The 22,223-nt window shown below is 38.6% G+C and overlaps 1 protein-coding gene across 5 annotated transcripts in view; it reads left to right on the top strand.

The window, feature by feature from the left end:
* Positions 1-1,430: 1,430 nt before the first annotated feature.
* LOC114092515 (guanylate-binding protein 4-like) overlaps positions 1,431-22,223 on the top strand; it is a 42,247-nt gene continuing 21,454 nt past the window's right edge. For 3 of the 5 annotated variants that reach the window (XM_071618022.1, XM_071618021.1, XM_071618019.1), the window contains exons 1-9: positions 1,431-1,536; positions 3,164-3,235; positions 4,322-4,517; positions 7,902-8,029; positions 16,806-16,915; positions 17,109-17,305; positions 18,580-18,825; positions 19,697-19,977; positions 21,210-21,422. In XM_071618022.1, the coding sequence (XP_071474123.1) occupies positions 4,328-4,517; positions 7,902-8,029; positions 16,806-16,915; positions 17,109-17,305; positions 18,580-18,825; positions 19,697-19,977; positions 21,210-21,422 (1,365 nt within the window). In that variant the 5' untranslated portion in view covers positions 1,431-1,536; positions 3,164-3,235; positions 4,322-4,327. The remainder of the gene's footprint in view (positions 1,537-3,163; positions 3,236-4,321; positions 4,518-7,901; positions 8,030-16,805; positions 16,916-17,108; positions 17,306-18,579; positions 18,826-19,696; positions 19,978-21,209; positions 21,423-22,223) is intronic. The other 2 variants (XM_071618020.1, XM_071618023.1) reach the window with 2 other exon arrangements.

The raw sequence follows: 22,223 nt of genomic DNA, 5'->3' as shown, positions 1-22,223 counted from the left end.
ACTAATTACCTGGTGAAGGGGCACAAGGACTGAACTGAGAGCAGCTTGTTACCTTTGGAAGAAAAGAAGTCTCATTCCTTAAGATTTCCAGGCTCTCCTTCAACAGCTGGCTGCCCTAGAAATTATCACTTCGTCTAAAAATTCTCACCATTGTAATTATGACAGCTTAGGCTACAGGAGCAGAATGGCAGCTGACAGCAGATGAGTGTTTTGAAGAAATGGGAACACTGAAAAAGAGAAAAAGGGGAAAATAGACTGGCCTGAAGGAGTCACCCTCACTCCCTAATGAGAGTAGGATCATGTCAGGCCACCAGTGCAGTTTCTCTTTCCCTCAAAGCCTACTGAAAACAGGAAAAAAGAGGAGAGTGTGGGGTCCAGCAGGCAGACATGGGAGCCACTTGCTGTTGTAGGGACACACCCTGGTGCCAGCTGTGGAAGTGCTGCTCTCTGCTGCTTCATCTGGGAAGTCACTGCTTCACCACAGATAAGTAGTAGAGGGAGGAAGGCAGGAGGTGAGCACTCTTGATGTAGGCAGCTGTCCAGATCCCAGAGGCTTAGGGATCCAGCAGCACTGGATAAAATTCCCTGATTCTGATCTGGTGTTAGTCCTTGCCAAGCACCAGGGACAGACACGTAGACGCTGAGGTCTTGGGTGGATCCTGCTTTCTGCTGTGACATAGGAGCTATGAACAAATTCTCTTTGTCCACCTCTGTATCAGAGTCTGTCAATTTTGATTTTGTGAGATCTTTGGCCTCAAGAAATGAAAAAAAAAATCTGTCATTCCAAAACAATTTATTTCTCTTTTCAGTGGTACTGGGGAGGGCTTGGAGTGAGCATTTTCCAACAATGAAATCTGTTATCGAGTCACAACTTTAAAAGTTCTTCCACTTAAAATGCACAATCCTTGACAGGTGGTGCAAGTGTGTAAAGGGGAACCTCTGAGGGTGGCCTGGAGACTGTGCACATTGTCCACATGCAGACCACTCAGTGCGCATCAGGCCCCACCCACTGACTCTCCCGAAGTACATCTTCCTGACCCCAGAAGGATGAGGGGCTTTCCCATCAGGCTCTGTGCAAGTCAGTGAACCCATTTCCTAGAAGACTCAGAATGCCCAGGAGTGGGGTGGTACCCTGGGGAGTGCAGTGACCCCATCACTGATGTGGTATTGTGCCAACATCTGATTTAATGGTAGCCTCTTTGGCAGGGAAAGTTGTGCTGATCTGTGAGAAATAACAGAGCAACTTCAGATTCTGATCCTGGAGGTTGCCAACTTCCCCACAACCCTGCGCCTCATCTCACAGACTCCATTTCCTGCTTCTTTAGAAAAAGTGTGAAACCTCAAAGCTCAATGCAGGAAGTAATGCTTGTAGTTTGGATCTCAGTGTTATTTATTTTCACCTGCTTTTTGACTGTCTGTAATATCCTGTTTGCTTTTCAGCTCCTAAGAAGAACAGTTAGTTTTCTGAGGAGCCAGCTGAGGAGGAAACACAAGCAGTGAATAAAGGCAACTGAGAACGTGCAGAGCCCCTGCCAGGTGAGTTTGCTGCAGACCTGCCACCCATGAACTTGTCCCTCAACTAAAAACAACAGCAAATTCCATTCTGGGGTTGCATTGGAATGTGCAGGAAGACCATGGGAGGCCACTGGGAAGAGTCCTCTGGCATTTGACAAGGGCTGTGTACCCCTCCCACCCCCCAGCTCAGCTGCTATCTCTGCAGAGGCAGCAGGGAGGTGAAGTGTGCTCCCTCCTCCTGTTCTCAGTGGTCTCCTGACTTATTCCTATACCTGCCCTCAACACAGTCATGAGAACCTGCATTTTCTCTCATTTTCCTGGAGGCCTTACCTTATTCCCTGCTTATGTTCTTCTGAGGACTTCTCATGATCAGATAAAGGTTGATTATTTTGTTCAGTATCTGTTTCCCCACAGGAACAGAGATCCTTGAGACAGCAATTTGCATTCACTTAGTAAGTTCCTTGACAATGGATCTCTAGAACAGTATCCAGCATGTGGCAAGTACTCAAAAAATATTATTTGACTTAATGAGAGAAGAAATTCTTTTCTAATGCTTAATAATATTTCTAACCACAGTTCACCTCTACCATTTCTCATTCTGCCTCCACTTGCCCCAAAATGTTAATATTTTCAGGGCTCTGACATCAGTGCTTTGCTTTCCTCAATCTCTTCTGAAAAATTTCAAGCAATGCTGCTAGTACTCTCTCCACATTTTTAAAATTGATGCATTATAGATGTACATAATGATAGTATTTATTGTTAAATATTTGTACATGCACACAATATAATAATATATTTGGGTCAATTTAACTCCGGAGCACTCTTCTTGACCTACTCAGTTTGACTTATTTTGCGTAACATAATGATCTCATGTTCTATTCATTTTTCTGCAAATGACATTCATTTTTATGGCTAAATACACCTCCAGTGTGCATATTTATCACACTCCCTTTATTCATTCATTTGTTGATAGATATCCAGGCTAGTTCCCTAGTTTGGCTATTGTGAACTGTGCTGCTATCAATATGGTTATGGGTGTATCATTATAGCATGTTAACTTTAATTCTTCGGGGTAAATATTGAGAAGTGGTATAGCTGGCTCATAGAGTGGTTCCACGTCTAGTCTTCTGAGGAAACTCAATACTGATTTACAAAGTGATTGTACTAATTTACTATGCCACCAAAAGTGTAAAGGTGTTCCTTGCTTTCCCCACTCTCTTCAGTCTTTATTAGCATTTGTGTTCTTGATTTCTGACTGGTACGAGAATAAATTTCAGTGTAGCTTTGATTTGCATTTCCATAATTGAAAATCTTGTTGACCATGTTCTCATGTATTTGTTGGCCATTTGTATTTCTTCTTTTTAGAAGTGTCTATGTGATTCATTTAGCCATGTATCAATTGTTTTTTAGTTTATATATTCTGGATGTTAATCTTCTGTTGGAAGATTAGCGAGGAAAGATTTTTTTCCTATTCTGTAGGTTCTTTCTTCACATTCTTAATTATTTCCTTTTATGATCAGAAGATTTTAAATTTGTTGTCATCCCATTAATTAACTCTTGGCCTTGTTTCCTGAGCTTTAGGGGGATCTATTGAGGAAATCATTGCTTATGCCTGTATGCTGATGTTTGACCCTATGTTTTCTCATAGGCGTTACATCGGTTTTGATCCAATTCTTAGGTCTTTGATGCATTTTCAGTTGATGTTTGTGCAAGGTGAGAGGTAAGAGTTTCATTTCATTCTTCTACATATGGATAATCAGTTATCCTGGCACCATTTGTCAAAAAGGCTGTGTGTCCAGTTTAGTTTTTTGGCATCGACATTTGTCAAGGATCAGATGACTGTATCAGTGGATGTTTCTTTCCGTGACTTCTGACCTGTACCATTGCTCTATGTACCTGCTTTTATGCCAGTAACATGCAGTTTTGTTACTATAGCTCTGTAGCATAATTTAAAGTTACATATTGTGATGCTTCCAGCCTTGCTTTTTTTAAAAAATTTGCTTACAACTGTTTTGAGTATTCTGGATTTTTTATTCTTCTAAATGAATTTTTGGACAGTTTTTCTAGTTCTCTGAGGAATAACATTGGTATTTTAATGGGGATTGCATTGAATGTATGTAGTATGGCCATTTTCACAATGTTCTTAAAATTAATTAATTCTGATTATTATAATTAGAATTATTATAATTAATATTAAGTCTGCTGATCCATGAACATGGGAGGCCTTTATACCTTCTGGGGTTTTCTTCAATCTCTTTCTTCAGTGTTCTATAGTTTTTTGTAGAGGTCTTTTAATCCTTGGTTAGATTTACTCCAAAGCAATTTTTTGTCTTAGGTTCTTGTGAATGGAATTGTTGTCCTGATTTCTTCTTCAGCCAATTTATTATTGTGTATAGGAAATCTATTGATTTCTGTACATTGATTTTGTAACCTGATACTTTACCAATATGTTTATTAGCTCTAGCAGTCTTTTGGTGGAATATTTTAGATCTTCTCGATATAAGATCATACTGTCTGCAAATAGTAATAATTTGACTTATTTTTTTCCCTGTTTTTATCCCTGGTACTTCTTTCACTTGGTTGGCAACACTTTTTGAGTCCTTCATGGAAATGTTGATGATGTACATAGGTCATCTATACGAGGACTTGACATGCTACATAATGTTTTTACTTTTAATAACATACAAAATGTAGAAATTAATGTTAAATATTCCACAGGCAGAGAACTGACATGAATGTGGCTTGAATAGCCATAAGAAAGACTTCAAGATCTTGTGATTCACTGAGTGGCTTTTCTGAGTTACAGGTGACCATGGCATCTGAATCTCCTATGAAGATCCCCATTTGTTTAGTGGAAAACTGGAATGAGCAGCTGACAGTGAATTCAGAAGCCTTGAAGATTCTTGAAAATATATGTCAGCCTGTGGTGGTTGTGGCCATTGTAGGGACATATCGCACGGGGAAATCCTGCCTCATGAATCATCTTGCAGGACAGAACCATGGTGAGTGTGGTACTGGGGCAAGGACAGTTGCTTGGAACCACAAATAGGGCAAGCTGATCTCACTTTCTCTAGGGTCATCTTAAGGAAGAGGCTAATCCCTCCCACTAAAGAAAATGTTTAATACCAGCATACTCATCACCTCTCACCTATCCAAAATTATCTCATCCTTTATCCATTAATAAAGAGATCTCCAACTTTATGAAAATATTTGCTTCACTGTTGTTCCTGATCCCATCCACTATCAGCTGCTCAGGAGCTGAGCTCTAGCAATTACTCCCCTCTTTTTTTCTTGCATCCTTTTGTCCAAGCTACATGGCCTGCAAATATACTTAACTTTGTCCTTTTAAGAAAAAATAGATGGGCAGAAGGATGCACAGTAAGATCCCTCTATATCCAATATTCAAATCGAACTACCAATTTTCTTTCTATTTCATAGCAAATCTTTGACAAATTAGCATACCTTTCTCTTTGCTCAGTCTTTTGTAACATGCAAATTATAACAGTGTACATAAAGCCCATGTGTGCAACATAGTTAATAAATATAAAGTGAACAATTATATAATCACTATGCACATCAGGAAATGAAACATTATCAACATTCAAAAGCCCAAATCATATCCTCTCACACTCTCAACAAAGCTCATCCATAATTTGATTTTCAGGACACACTCTATTCTTGCTTCTAAGTAATGGTTCTATAATCTGTTATGCAGTCTACAAAATATCTTTGTTCAGCCTTCTTTTAACTTTTATACAAAAGAGACTGTGGTGTATATATTCTTGTGTGTCTTACTTCTTTTGCTCAACAAGAAATTTATGAGCATCCTCTGTTTGTCACACATATCTGTAATTTATTTGTTTTCAGTACTTTAGAGTATGCTTGTACCAGTTTATTTATCCATTAGTTGTTGATGAGCAGTGGTGTTATTTCTAGGTTTTACCTTTAATGAATATGGTAGTTATGAATATTCTTATATTTATATCCTGGTGACAATGTACAAAAACTTCTCCTGTGCCATATATCCAGAAGTGGAATTTCTGGATCTCAGTTTCCATATACGTCTTCAGCCTTTCTGGGTCATATTAAACAGCTTTCCAAACTTTGTTTCATTTACATTCTCTTCATGAGATTTCCATACATCCTAAAAATAATTGGTAACATAAGACGAAATGTTAACTCTTACTGATCTATGAACTGGATAGTTGTATGTTATCTATCTCACTATAAATACAGGTAAACACCTGGACATTTATATTTCCTATTTTGTGAACTTTTTCACAAAAGTCAGTCTACTAATCTCTAGGTTTCTCTCTCTCCCCCCTCCACCCATGCCCCGCACCCCGCCTCTTCCCCTCGCTTCTTCTGAATCTTTTGTGCCCTTCTTCCATTTTCCCTCTCTGCTTTTCTCTCCTCTTCTCTTTTGACCATTCTTCCATTGTCACCTAAACAAAGCATTTTTGTCTTTGTCACTCTTTTAATGGAATAATTATCATCAATCAAGGGAAGACACTTTTTTTCTTGCCTAGAACAAACAAATTCATAAGTCACATTTCAAGGGATGAAAGGGTTGAGACCCTAAGAGACAGATAATAGAGAGGAAGTTTCAGCAGCATTGTTCTTGTTTTCTACTCAAGATAACATCAAGCAACAATGAGATCGTTCCCAATGCTCTGCTAAGGGAATTTATGGTTCCAAAGTACTTTAAACATCTCAACTGGGACTCTCCAGCCCTCCACATTATAGTGTCATAGTAATAACAGAAAGAAACTGATTCACTTCCAGTCAAAACCAGGTCACTATTTCTTTCTCTCTGTAAGTGGCTCATTTTCCTTTTATTATACCTTGTATTCTTGACAGTGTTGATTTCTCACCACACTTTGTCCTCTCTAAAGATGAGAGTACTCATAGTTGGGCTTACTCCGATCAGTCAGAAATCAGATGCTACCAACATATAAAAAATTGTAGATTTCCTACCTCTTTATGGGAATCTCAGAGGCTATGGAAATGGGACAGCCCAGGTCATGCAGAAACAATCCTCTAGGAATTTTGTCATTTCCATTCTATTCCTAGTTGAAGGAAGGAAACATTACTGTATGCAGGTGGTCAAAGTCTTGGACTGCTGGACAGGTCGTATCAGCCACTGGTTCCAGGACTAGTCTTCAAATCCTTTCTCCTATGGGATTAACTCTTTGTAAAGAAGGTCAACAGGTATCACAGGTCTTTCCTGCTTTTTCTTCATTTATGTCCTCCTGATGGGGCACAGTTCATTATTTGGCTGAAGAGAAGAAAGCAAAAAACCCAATAAGGAGAAAGGGGAAAAAGAAACCTGAAAGAAGCTCATATATCAGTACAGGTCCTTGAAGGGTACAGCTGACCAAATTATTATCTTTCCTTCACTGTAAGAAATACCAGAGATAATTAAACTGGTGGAGATAAAATGTTGACTCACAGTTGTGGAGGTTTCATGATTAATTTGCCCCGATGTTTTGGGCCTCTGGTGAGAGAGCATATCATGGCAAACAGCTACTGGAAAATCAAAAGTTTGCTCAACTCATGGTAAACCAAAGAGCGGGGAAATAAAAGAGAATAAAAAAAGGAGGAATACCAGGATCCCACAATCCCCTTCAAGGGCACTTTTCCCACACCCAGTAATGTGAAGTCCTCCCACTAGGCCCTGCCTATTAAGGGTTCCTCCCAATAGTGTCAAACTGGGGGCCAAGACTTAAACACTTGGGTCTTTGGAGGCATTCTAGATCCAAACTATAGCACCCATTCACAGGGTAATTGAGCATTGAATGAAGGAATTATTTCTAAGGTCAGAGTATGGATAAAGGAATCCAGCCAGATGTGATAAAGCAGTAGCCACTCACCTCTGGTACACTGATGAGGTGAGTTTAGAGTGGATGCCATGATGTGGCAAAGAGAAGAACTATTGGATGGACCTACGGAAAGAAACAGTGACCTGAGGTAGAGGAACAAGCCCCTGGGACACTGTGGCCCAGCACGATGGAAGCTGGAGGAACACATGCCTGCCTTCTGGTCTCCCACTGGTGTTTCCAACTGGTTGAACTCAGTCTGCAGCCAGAGGACACTGCAGCTCTTCCTGGTCAGATAAAAATACATAGGATGACAGCACAGGATGATAGATTTTACACTAATTCTTAAGGTGAAATAATTTGAGCACTTGAAAGAATAATGTGAATTTGAGGCATGAAGGGGTTTTTTGAGAAAGATAGACAACACGTGGATTATTTATCTTTGTGAAATACTAGCAAACACTACTTGCTCAACACTGTACATTCCTACAGATTTAACCCCTGTAACCCCTGGCAGCTTTTCCTCTCAGCTGTCACTCTATATTGTCTTCTCCTCTTCCCTCACAGGCTTCCCTCTGGGCTCCACAGTGAAGGCTAAAACCAAGGGCATCTGGATGTTGTGTATGCCCCACCCCAGCAAGCCAAACCACACCCTGGTCCTCCTGGACACTGAGGGCCTGGGAGATGTGGAAAAGGTGAGGCAGAGAATGTGCTGTTCTCTTTATTCATGTGCCATTCAATTGGTCACCTCAGTTTGACTACCATGTCATATTCCTGAACTAGTAATTCAATTAGGAATAAGGAGGCTAAATTCCATTTCCTCAAACTTCCTTAGCAACCTAAAATACCTTGGTTTTTTGAGTGAGTTTTTTTTTTAGCTGCTGTTAAAATAATAGGTGACAGGAACAATTTTAGGAGGAAAAGTTTATTCGGGGGCTCACGATTTCAGAGGCCTCAGTCCATTGTTAGACAGATTCATTCCTCGGAGCTTGAGGTGAGCAGTACACTGTGTGCAAGTGTGTGGCAGAGGGAAGCAGCTCACAGGATGATCAGGAAACAGAGAACGATTACATACAAAATATACACCCAAACATAGACCCCCCAGGGACTCACCTCCTCCAGCCACAGCCTGCCCGCCTATAGTTACCACTCAGTTACCCATCAGGGATTAATTCACTGATTGGGTTAAGACACTCATAACCCAATCATTTCTTTCTTTTTACTTTAAAGAAATAATAATTTTATTTCAAAAATACAAAAACCTTATACTCAAAAAAAATCAGATTCATTCTAACACATTGTATTCTCAAAAACTTGTACCATGAGAGATAAACCCAACCTCTTTATATTTTAGATCTCTACAAGAGAAAATAAATGGGCTCCATGTTGTTGTTATTGTTGTTTTTCCAATACTGGGAATTAACCCAGGGGTGTTTTACCCATGAGCTATAGTCCCAGTTCTTCTAATTAAAAAAAATATTTGCTCTTTTTAGTTATACATGACAGTAGAATGTATTTGGACATACCATATATACATGGAGTGTAACTTCCCATTTTTGTGGTTGTCCATGATGTGGAGTTACACTGCTCATGTATTCACATAGGAACATAGAAAACTTATGTCTGATTCATTCTACTGTCATCCATTCACATTTCCCCTCTCTTACCCCCACTCTGCCCTCCCCAACTGTTGTGAATCAGCATGTGCATGTCAGAAAGAACATTAGGCCTTTGATAACATTAGGCCTTTGATATTTCCTCTGAACCTTCTTGCATTATTTCACACATAAGCTTTTGGGGAACACCTCACACCCAAACCATTACTTTGGTAAACCATGACAGATCTTTTATTTTTATTTTTTTTATAATTTTTATTGTTGGTTGTTCAAAACATTACATAGTTCTTGATATATCATATTTCACATTTTGATTCAAGTGGGTTATGAACTCCCATTTTTACCCCGTATACAGATTGCAGAATCACATCGGTTACACATCCACTGATTTACATATTGCCATACTAGTGTCTGTTATATTCTGCTGCCTTTCTTATCCTCTACTATCCCCCTCCCCTCCCCTCCCCTCCCCTCCCCTCCCCTCTTCTCTCTCTACCCCACCTACTGTAATTCATTTCTCCCCCTTGTTTTTTTCCCTTTCCCCTCACTTCCTCTTGTATGTAATTTTGAATAACCCTGAGGGTCTCCTTCCATTTCCATGCAATTTACCTTCTCTCTCCCTTTCCCTCCCACCTCTCATCCCTGTTTAATGTTAATCTTCTTCTCATGCTCTTCTTCCCTACTCTGTTCTTAGTTACTCTCCTTATATCAAAGAAGACATTTGGCATTTGTTTTTTAGGAATTGGCTAGCTTCACTTAGCATAATCTGCTCTAATGCCATCCATTTCCCTGCAAATTCTATGATTTTGTCATTTTTAATGCAGAGTAATACTACATTGTGTATAAATGCCACATTTTTTTATCCATTCATCTATTGAAGGGCATCTAGGTTGGTTCCACAGTCTTGCTATTGTGAATTGGGCTGCTATGAACATCGATGTAGCAGTGTCCCTGTAGTATGCTCTTTTTAGGTCTTTAGGGAATAGACCGAGAAGGGGAATAGCTGGGTCAAATGGTGGTTCCATTCCCAGCTTTCCAAGAAATCTCCATACTGCTTTCCAAATTGGCCGCACCAATTTGCAGTCCCACCAGCAATGTACAAGTGTACCCTTTTCCCCACATGCTCGCCAGCACTTGTTGTTGTTTGACTTCATAATGGCTGCCAATCTTACTGGACTGAGATGGTATCTTAGGGTGGTTTTGATTTGCATTTCTCTGACTGCTAGAGATGGTGAGCATTTTTTCATGTACTTGTTGATTGATTGTATGTCCTCCTCTGAGAAGTGTCTGTTCAGGTCCTTGGCCCATTTGTTGATTGGGTTATTTGTTTTCTTATTGTTTAATTTTTTGAGTTCTTTGTATACTCTGGATATTAGGGCTCTATCTGAAGTGTGAGGAGTAAAGATTTGTTCTCAGGATGTAGGCTCCCTATTTACCTCTCTTATTGTTTCTTTTGCTGAGAAAAAACTTTTTAGTTTGAGTAAGTCCCATTTGTTGATTCTAGTTATTAACTCTTGTGCTATGGGTGTCCTATTAAGGAATTTGGAGCCCGACCCCACAATATGTAGATCAGAGCCAACTTTTCCTTCTATCAGACGACGTGTCTCTGATTTGATATCAAGCTCCTTGATCCATTTTGAGTTAGCTTTTGTGCATGGCAAGAGAAAGGGATTAAGTTTCATTTTGTTGCATATGGATTTCCAGTTTTCCCAGCACCATTTGTTGAAGATGCTATCCTTCCTCCATTGCATGCTTTTAGCCCCTTTATCAAATATAAGATAGTTGTAACTTTGTGGATTAGTCTCTGTGTCCTCTATTCTGTACCATTGGTCCACCCACCTGTTTTGGTACCAGTACCATGCTGTTTTTGTTACTATTGCTCTGTAGTATAGTTTGAAGTCTGGTATCGCTATACCGCCTGATTCACACTTCCTGCTTAGAGTTGTTTTTGCTATTCTGGGTCTTTTATTTTTCCATATGAATTTCATGATTGCTTTCTCTATTTCTACAAGAAATGCCGTTGGGATTTTGATTGGCATTGCATTAAACCTATAGAGAACTTTTGGTAATATCGCCATTTTGATGATGTTAGTTCTGCCTATCCATAAACAGGGTATATTTTTCCATCTTCTAATATCTTCTTCTATTTCTCTCTTTAGGGTTCTGTAGTTTTCATTGTATAAATCTTTCACCTCTTTTGTTAGGTTGATTCCCAAGTATTTTATTTTTTTTGAAGATTATGTGAGTGGAGTGGTTGTCCTCATTTCCATTTCAGAGGATTTGTCGCTGATATACAGGAATGCCTTTGATTTATGCATGTTGATTTTATATCCTGCCACTTTGCTGAATTCATTTATTAGCTCTAATAGTTTCTTTGTAGACCTTTGTGGGTCTGCTAGGTATAGAATCATGTCTGCTGAAAATAGTGATAATTTAAGTTCTTCTTTTCCTATTTTTATGCCTTTAATTTCTTTCGTCTGTCTAATTGCTCTGGCCAGTGTTTCAAGAACTATGTTGAACAGAAGTGGTGAGAGAGGGCATCCCTGTCTTCTTCCAGATTTTAGAGGGAATGCCTTCAATTTTTCTCTGTTCAGAATGATGCTAGCCTGAGGCTTAGCATAGATAGCTTTTACAATATTGAGGTATGTTCCTGTTATCCCTAGTTTTTCTAGAGTTTTGAACATAAAGGGATGCTGTACTTTGTCGAATGCTTTTTCTGCATCTATCGAGATGATCATATGGTTCTTATCTTTAAGTCTATTGATGTGGTGAATAACATTTATTGATTTCCGTATATTGAACCAGCCTTTCATCCCAGGCATGAATCCTACTTGATCATGGTGCACAATTTTTTTGATATGTTTTTGTATCCGATTCGCCAGAATTTTATTGAGGATTTTTGCATCTAGATTCATTAGAGATATTGGTCTGTAGTTTTCTTTCTTTGAAGTATCTTTTTCTGGTTTAGGAATCAGGGTGATGTTGGCCTTGTAGAATGAATTTGGAAGTTCTCCCTCTTTTTCTATTTCCTGGAATAGCTTGAAAAGTATTGGTATTAGTTCTTCTTTAAAGGTTTTATAAAACTCTGCTGTATACCCATCCGGTCCTGGGCTTTTCTTAGTTGGTAGTCTTTTGATGGCTTCTTCTATTTCCTCAATTGATATTGGTCTGTTTAGGTTGTCTATATCCTCCTGACTCAGTCTGGGTAGATCATATGACTTAAGAAATTTATCGATGCCTTCACTATCTTCTATTTTATTGGAGTATAAGGATTCAAAATAATTTCTAATTATCTTCTGTATTTCTGAAGTGTCTGTTGTGATATTGCCTTTTTCATCCCGTATGCTAGTAATTTGAGTTCTCTCTCTTCCTCTCTTCGTTAGCATGGCTAAGGGTCTGTCGATCTTATTTATTTTTTCAAAGAACCAACTTTCAGTTTTGTCAATTTTTTCAATTGTTTCTTTTGTTTCAATTTCATTAATTTCAGCTCTGATTTTAATTATTTCTTGCCTTCTACTTCTTTTGCTGTTGTTTTGCTCTTCTTTTTCTAGGATTTTGAGATGAAGTGTGAGATCATTTATTTGTTGGTTTTTCCTTTTTTTAAGGAATGAACTCCAAGCAATGAATTTTCCTCTTAGAACTGCTTTCATTGTGTCCCATAGAGTCCGATATGTTGTGTCTGTGTTTTCATTTATCTCTAAGAATTTTTTAATTTCCTCCTTGATGTCTTCTATAACCCATTTATCATTCAATAACCTATTGTTCATTCTCCAAGTGATGCATTTTTTTTCCTTCCTTCTTTTATCGTTGATTTCCAGTTTCATTCCATTATGATCAGATAAGATGCATGGTATTCTCTCTACTCCTTTATATTGTCTAAGAGTTGCCCTGTGATATAATATATGATCTATTTTTGAGAAGGATCCATGTACCGCTGAGAAAAAAGTGTAACTGCTTGATGTTGGGTGGTATATTATATATATGTCAATTAAGTCTAGGTTATTAATTTTACTATTGAGTTCTATAGTTTCTTTATTCAACTTTTGTTTGGAAGATCTGTCCAGTGGTGAGAGAGGTGTGTTGAAGTCTCCCATAATTATTGTATGGTGGTCTATTAGACTCTGGAACTTGAGAAGAGTTTGTTTGATGAACATAGCTGTACCGTTGTTTGGGGCATATATATTTATGATTGTTATGTCTTGTTGGTGTATGGTTCCCTTGAGCAGTATGTAGTGTCCCTCTTTATCCCTTTTGATTAACTTTGGCTTGAAATCTATTTTATTTGATATGAGTATGGACACTCCTGCTTGTTTCCGAAGTCCATATGGGTGATATGATTTTCCCAACCTTTCACCTTCAGTCTATGCATGTCTTTTCCTATCAAATGCGTCTCCTGTAGGCAGCATATTGTTGGAACTTTTATTTTTTTGATCCACTCTACTAGCCTGTGTCTCTTAATTTGTGAGTTTAAGCCATTAACATTTAGGGTTATTATTGAGATATGGATTGTTCTTGCAGCCATATTTTTTAATTTATGTTACTAAACATGGTTTGTTTTTCCTCTTTGATTATTTTTTCCCTTTACTGTACTACCTCCCACTGTTGGTTTTCATTGTTATTTTCCGTTTCCTCTTCCTGTAATGTTTTGCCGAGGATATTTTGAAGAGATGGTTTTCTAGCTGCAAATTCTTTTAGCTTTTGTTTATCATGAAAGGTTTTAATTTTATCTTCCATCCTGAAGCTTAATTTCGCTGGATGCACAATTCTTGGTTGGAACCCATTTTCTTTCAGTGTTTGATTATGTTGTTCCAGGATCTTCTAGCTTTCAGATTCTGTGTTGAAAGATCAGCTGTTATCCTGATTGGTTTACCCCTAAATGTAATCTGCTTCCTTTCTCTTGAAGCTTTTAAAATTCTCTCCTTATTCTGTATGTTGGGCATCTTCATTATAATGTGTCTAGGTGTGGATCTCTCATGATTTTGCACATTCGGTATCCTGTAGGCTTCTAGGATTTGGGATTCTGTCTCATTCTTCAAGTCTGGGAAGTTTTCTCATACTATTTCGTTGAACAGGTTGCTCATTCCTTTGGTTTGGACCTCTATACCTTCCTGTATCCCAATGACTCTTAAGTTTGGTCTCTTTATGTTATCCCATATTTCTTGGATGTTCTGTTCATGGTTTCTTAACAGTCTTGCTGAGCTGTCTATGTTCTTTTCAAGTTGAAATACTTTATCTTCATTGTCTGATGTTCTATCTTCTAAGTGTTCTACTCTGCTGGTAGTATTCTCATTTGAGTTTTTAAGTTGGTTTATTGCTTCCTGCATTTCTAGGATTTCTGTTTGTTTGTTTTTTATAACCTCTGTCTCCCTGTATAATTGATCCTTTGCTTCTTGGATTTGTTTATGTAATTCATTGTTGAAGTGATCTTTCATTGTCTGATTTTGCTGTCTAATGTCTTCCTTGAGACTCCAGATCATCTGAAGCATGTAAATCCTGAATTCTTTATCTGACATTCCATCTGCTGCAGATATTACCTCTTCTAAAGTTGAGTTGAGCTGCATTGCTTGTGGTCCTTTCTTTCCTTGTCTTTTCATCCTGCTCTTGTTTCTTTCTGCTTGGTGAAACTGTTGTGTTATTGAATTTCCCCCATATATATTTATATTGCTCTTGTATAGTTGCAAAGTCTCCCTTGCAGGGGCGGGCGGCGGCTGTGCTCCTCCTCCAATTGGGGTGATCTGTCTATCACGCCGGCGGGACGCTGAGCCCCTTCTCCAGATCGTGTGGTCTGCCTACCTTGCGGGCAACAGCTGGGCCCCTCCTCCATTAAGGGTGATCTGTCTACCATGCTGGCGGGCCACTGAGCCTGTTGTCCAGGTTGCAGGTCTGCCTACCTTGCAGGAGCAGGCGGCGGCTGTGCCCCTCCTCCAATTGGGGTGATCTTTCAACTAGGCCGGCGGGCCGTTGGGCCCCTTCTCCGGGACACGCGGTCTGTCTATCTTGCGGATGGCAGCTGGGCCCTTCCTCCAATTGGGGTGATGTGTCTACCACGCCGGCGGGCCAGTGGGCCTGTTCTGCTGGTCGGTCGCAGGTCTGCCTACCTTACAGCGTGGGCGGTGGCTCTGCTCTAGATCTTTTATTTTTAATATTGAGATGTACAATTTAATTTAATAAATACACATTAAATAGCTGAAGTCTAGGGCTCTGTGCTAAGTACTACAAATATATCACTCAATAAGGTAAAGACTTTGAGCCCTGTTATAGAGACAAGAAATATGAAATGAGATCAGTAGGAAAAAAGAGATGCAAAAAGTGGGATCTAGCTATGAGAGTTATGAGGTTTATGGATAGCTTCCTGAAGAAAGCTGTAATGTGTGGGGTCAGTGGGCTTGGTACCTTTAAAGGTAGAGACCATGAAAATAGGCTTTTGGGGAAAGAATTCATTTAAATAATCTTCAGCTTTATCAATAAGATTTTGGTCTCTGAGTTCCGGATATGAAATTTTCACTGACTAAAAGCATGAGCTAGACTGAACAAAAATTTAGCAAATGATAAAATTTTAGGTAATTCATCTTTACATTATTAGTTGTAATCAATCTTTTATCATAATTTATATTAGTCTGAATCTTATTGATTTGTAATATGTTTTGGTTTTCATAAAACCCTTTTTTAATATCTAATTGCAGTTTTCAAGAGAACAACACATAAGCTGAAACAAGCAGAATCGATGGCTGATAATAGGACTTGTAACAGGATCTGGATCTATTTCAAAGCCTTTAAGTCTTGCTGTTATCTCATTTCAGGCTTCTTTTCACCCTGGCCTGCATACTCACAGCTTCAGTGAAATAAAAGAAACTTGTACTGTAACAAGTGAGACTTGCTGCTGCTGGTCCTTCCACTTGCTGGACCCTTGCATCTCCACAAGTCCCTATTCTATCAGCTCTTTAAACCTCAGCTAATGATTGCTTGCTCTGAACTCCCAGTAATTCACACACATACATGGAACTCCCCACCCCACTAATTATTTTCCTATTTTCTTTCCTTCCCTTCCCTCCCTCCCTCCCTCCTTTCTTTCTTTCCTTCTTTCTTTCTCTCTCTCTTTCTCTCTTTCTCTCTATCTTTCTACTTTGGTTTCCTCTCCTCACAGGTTATCATTTGAGCTGTGTTTATATGTTGTTACATGTATCTTCTTCTTCATAAAGTGATATTCCCATGAGCAGGGACTATCATATGGAAACTTTGTATCTACAAAATCAAATGCAGTGTCTGGTATATTGTCAGATGTTGAAAAAAGGGTTGTTGAAATTAATTGGAAAGTGCTTGCATCCTTAATATAGCCATGATGACAATGAAATTTGTAATGACTAATTGTCCACTTATTATGGGATATCTACTATGTTCTAGGCATTTTATTAACTATTTTATGTGCACTGAGAATGACCTTCATTGGCCTTCATAGCTAAACAAACTATTGTCCTGAGAAGGACCAATATAAATATCAATAGATTTGAATTTAGCATTATCTTAAAATGTTATTTCATCTATATTCATAAATAGTACAGCTAAAAGAAGGAATGAAGCCAGGAGCAGTGGCTCAAGCCTGTTATCCCAGCGGCTCGGGAGGCTGAGACAGGAGGATCAAGGATTCAAAGCCAGCCTCAGCAATAGCAAGACGCTAGGCAACTCAGTGACACCCTGTCTCTAAATAAAATACAAAATAGGACTGGGGATGTGGCTTAGTGGTCAATTACTCCTGAGCTCAATCCCCAGTCTACCCCCACAAAAAAGAAGGTGTGAACAACTCAATGAATGAATGAAGAGTGGACTCCTAAATTCTTTGTTCCCATGTGATTCCTAGGTTGACCCTAAGAATGACTCCTGGATCTTTGCCTTAGCTGTACTTCTCAGCAGCTTATTTGTCTATAACAGCATGGGCAACATTGACCGCATTGCCCTGGAGCAGCTACAGTATCCTTCCGAGAACCAAACAACTATGTTTCATTGACTTTGAAAGAATGGCAACTGAGGCTGTTTTTTCTTTCTTCTAACTTAATTGTCTTGATTGAGTAAATATGGATATAGGGAAAAAGAATGTTTATAAAACTTGTTTCTAATGGAGATGTAAATTGTGATGCTTCTCATTCCTTAGCTAAGATCCCAGCTATGTGACTGAACTAACACAACTAATCAGGGCAAAATCTGACCCCACACCAGATGAAGTAGAGGACTCCTCTGAGTTTGTAAGATTCTTTCCAGACTTTGTGTGGACTGTTCGAGATTTCATGCTGGAGCTGGAATTGGATGGACAACCCATCACAGAAGATGAGTACCTGGAGAATGCCTTGAAGCTGATTAAAGGTATCTGAGGGCAGCCTTGTTGTGGGGAGGTTCAGTAAGGAAGTGGGATCAACTAAGCACTGACTTTTACTTCTATATATATGAGACTAAATTGAGGCCCTTGCTAATGGTGATTAATGATTTTGACAGGGGGCATGATTTTCATTTATTATTTCATAAAAATCTTCAGAGGCTAAAATTTAGATTCATTAAGGAAATTTAGGGCTCAATATTAATCCCAATAATTGTAGAACAACCAGTACCATGAAAAATAATGAGGATTACATTCAATGCCACCATTTTAAAGGCTCATATATTCATTACTTATGAAGTATAACTGTTCCTCGTATTTTGAGGAAAAGAGTTTATCAAACTAGAAATGAGTAAGCCCAGAATCACAGGAAATTTAATGACCCAATTTTAGAAATATTTCACTCATTTATCAAAGTAGATAGTTACAGCCTTCGGAGAAAAGACGTTTGTATAATGAATGGTTCAATGAAAAACACACAATGATACATAATTCTAGCGAAATTGTTTAACCTTTCATTTTACCTTCCTGACAAGCTCATGTTATTTATTCCACAGTAACTCATGTTACTATCATAAATTTATCACATGGAGTATATTTAGCAGAGTAGATAAGTACTAGAACTTATCAATACCTATATTTATTTATTCTTTGGACTAACATTTATTTTGAACAGTTGATTTATGTCTTGGAATCTCTCTGAGACAAAGTCAAGTCCAAAATAACCTCACATCAATAAATACACATCACATTGAAATTTACTTTACTTTGGAGTTTTTTGCTGAAGTAATTTCTAAACATAATTATGATGTGTGGATTGGGGGCTTTGATTTTGAAGGATTTTTCTCTACATTTCTGGGTATCATCTGTCCTCCTCATGTCATTTTTACCAGCAATATCTTGTCCTTATTTCTAGTATTACTTCACTTAAGAGCCCACATCTTATTTATGACTTAGGATGACAATATCAGAAAAGTCTTCTTAACAATTTTTGTGATTAATCAGTCATTTCAAACTTTTAATAAATACTTTGTTTGCTACTACACAAGTGTTAAGGAGACCATTTACAAATTTCTCCATTTGAGATGAGCATCTCCCTTTTCTAACCAAAAATAATTCCTTGACTCTCAGTTCAAAAAACAGATATTCAAGTTAAGTTTACATAACACTGCTTTGTAGATTGTGATCTACATTTAGACAAAAATCCTTAGAAAAGACCTCAATCCCTTTGCCTGCAGACTTGTCTCCTGTGTTCTTTTTACAGGAAAGAATCCCAATATCCAAAATTCCAATATGTCTAGAGAGTGTATCAGATATTTCTTTCCAAAACGAAAGTGCTTTGTCTTTGACAGGCCTACAAATGACAGAAGCCTGTTGTCCCACATTGATAAAGTTCCACAAAACCAACTGGAAAGTAATTTCCAGGAGCAATTAAAAAAATTCTGTTCCTATGTCTTCACCAATGCAAAGACCAAGACCCTGAGAGGGGGAATCACTGTCACTGGAAATCGTGAGTTTCTGTTGTCCCAAAGCATGTCTCTGGGGGGTTCAGTATGGATGATAACACTGTGATTCTTTTGTGAGTTTGTCAGTAATTCTGTTTGCTTTTGTAAGAAATGTGGAGAATCAGGCATTCATGCCACACACAGAAATGCATTTTCCTTAAAATTTTCATATCTGAGGACTTGTTGAAGTCTACCACATCTCACAAAATGAGCACCCTAAGGAAGTGTACTCATCAGAAGCTACTGCTAAGGAGAGAAATCTGCAAGTAGATGGAAAGTCCCATAGGATTGAATGTATCCCTGTGAGAATATACAAGATATTTCATGAATTGAAACTAGTCAGAAAAGAATCAGCAGGTCATGAGTCCCAGGCCTGCTCATTGTGTTTTTGAGAAACAAATTTAAACAGCATTGGTTTCAGGAGCATGTGTTCAATGCAATAGTGAAGTCCCCATGTGGAGAAGGTACTATGCCTGCTTCAAAGCTTTATATTGCCTTCTGTAAATTTGTGATGATATTGTTTTTACAAGAATACTTGCATTTTTATTTTAAATCAATACTCAAAAATTATGTAACTTACTTTCTCTAATACTCTTTTTCATTTTATTTGAACAGGAAATTATTTTTCTAGGAAACAGTAAAAACCTCTTGGTTGCAATCAGTAATTGCTAAATGGGGTGAATATGAGAACTATAAAAGAAGGAGTGTATAGGAAAAGCAGTGTTATTAAATAGTGGTTCATTTACAGAGGAGATGACCAAGGAAGAACAATAAGTGCAGAAGGAAAAGAAGATAATTTTTGTGATTATTCTAAAGGCAATGCTTAAAGTTGTAAAAATGATGGGTAAGACTACCCATGTGTTCCCTGTCAACTAGGGTTGGCGACTCTGTTGAAAACCTACGTAGATGCCATCAACAAAGGAACCATTCCTTGCTTGGAGAATGCAGTGACCACTCTGGCCCAGCGTGAGAACTCAGCAGCCCTGCAGAAGGCAGCTGACCACTACAGCGAGCAGATGGCCCAGCGGGTGCAGTTCCCCACAGACACACTCCAGGAGCTGCTGGAGGTGCACACAGCCTGTGAGAGGGAAGCCATCACAGTCTTCATGGAGCATTCCTTCAAGGATGAAAATCTGGGGTTCCAGAAGAAGCTTATTGTAATTGAATTTGTATTCATATTTTCTTATTCCTCTCCTTCTGGAATGAGACTTAGACTCCATATTTTGGATTCCAGAGTTTGCATCATTCTCATCATAGAAAGAAACTGTTTTATTCATTCATTTATTTTGTTGTGGGCAATGGGGCTCTTCAGGATACAGTGCGCCCTTAATTTAGTATTGCTGCAAAACAAATTATCAAGTGATTAGCAGCTTAACGCAACAAAAATATGTGAGCTCACAGTCAGATCTCTGCTCAGGATGTGTGATTTCTTTGCTCAGTGCATCATCCACAGAAAACAAGGAGTGAAGTGACCTTAGTTCTCCTGTTGGTGCTCTGAGAAAGCCCTCTCCACTTTCAAGCAAGCAAGGGCCCATCAAATCTTTTCTCTAGTCTCTGATTTCCTCTTATGCCACAGTGAAAGAAAACGGCTTTTGAGAGTTTGTGTGATTAGTTGTTGTCCTATGGAGTACTCTCCATTTTTAAAGTTAACCTGGGATATGTAACATGTTGGAATCTTAGGATTAATTTCCCTCACATTCACAGACCCAGGGACAAGGCACAGTGTGGACACCAAGGGAGAAAACTCCCAGGGACTGCCTAATTCTGCTGACCAGGGGCACCTTCACTGGAATTTTGTCTTTCAGTTAATCTAGAACTGACACAACACTGACAAAAATCTCTTAGGAAGTCCACTGCATTATAATTTACAAAAACCAACAAACAGTCAAAAAATCTATCCCAGTATCCTCACACATTCAAACCCTCACTGACAGAATTTATAAAGGGTTCAAAACTCTGTTTAGAATACACTCAACTCATTACTTGGGGAATTGTTTGCCATGGATATAATTTCAACCACAGAAATCCACATTCCTTCCCAAATTTACTTTTTATTATTGACTATCCTCCTCTTCCTCCTAAAAATTTAGCTTTTTATTAGTGACAATTTGGGTTTTGGTCCCTGTTAACAATATTATAGCTAAACAAACCATCAAGATTATGTCTTCTAAATCCATCATTTTACAGAGCTAGAACTTAACCACAGGGACATTAAGGCCATTTTTAGTTGCACAGAGAATTGCCCAGACGTGAGACTGAAGCATGTCTCCTAACTCCTTTCCATGACTTAGGGCACTCTGAGGCTGTCAGATGGCTTCTTCTGAGAGGGTCCCCACTGGACCTTCCTTCTAACAACTTATTATTTTATTTCCCTACATTACCCTTCCAGGAAACCATAGAGAGAAAAAAGGAAGCTCTTTTGCTACAGAACGAAGAGGCATCAGTTAAATACTGCCAGGATCTGCTGAAGCAGCTTTCAGAGCCCCTGATGCAAGGCATCTCAAGAGGCGCATTCTCCATTCCTGGAGGCCACAGGCTCTACTTAGAAGCAAAGGAGAAAGTGGAACTTGACTACAAGCTAGTGCCCAGGAAAGGAGTGAAGGTGAGGAGTAAGGAGATAGAAGAGATGGCCAACAGAGTGTAGTCATAGGGTCTGGGTTGCTCCTCCTCAAATTCTTAAGTTTATAGCACTATTTGTGAAACAAAGGCAGAGAATGGCAATATGTTGACATTTATATCATTTTATATTCACTACCCATTAGAAACCCTTCAATAAACTGAAAATAGTTCTTCCCAGAGAGGATTTAGAACTAGGAATTCAGGTGAAACCAACTATTTCTTTTATTTACCCCAAATGGTAGTTTTGTAGGCCAAGTAAGAAGATACAATATGAAGGAAATAACTTTGTTCTCATAAAATGTATCATACTTCAAATGGGTAAAATAATATTCAGTAGGACATGGTGAATTAACACTATCTGTTAATGGTAACTGGTGTGTGCTGATAGGTAGTAACATTGAGGATGATGAGCAACAGTTGTTAATAGACATTGAACATTCACTTCCCATATCAGGACAGTTTCAGGTCATTTTCTTGCATTACCAATTTAATTCTCAGAATTATGTAAGCTAGGTACTACTACCTTCCACATTTATGCAGTAAAGAAATGTAGTGTATGAGGATCTAATAAGTGGCTGAATATCATACAGCCAGCCAGTGACAGAGCTGATACAGTAGCCATTAGAAACTCAGAATTCTTTTCTTTTAGAATCCTCCTTGTTTTCCATGGTGTCTGCACCAGTTCACATTCCTACAGCTGTTTTACAAGGTTTTCTTTTCTCCACATCTTCACCAATATCTGTTCTCCTTTGACCTATTGATAATAACCATTCTTACAGATGTG

This window comes from Marmota flaviventris, chromosome 10 (genome assembly GCF_047511675.1).
Source record: "Marmota flaviventris isolate mMarFla1 chromosome 10, mMarFla1.hap1, whole genome shotgun sequence".
Classification (NCBI taxonomy): domain Eukaryota; kingdom Metazoa; phylum Chordata; class Mammalia; order Rodentia; family Sciuridae; genus Marmota; species Marmota flaviventris.
The sequence above is the reverse complement of the archived record's forward strand: the minus strand, read 5'-3'. Positions and strand labels throughout refer to the sequence as shown.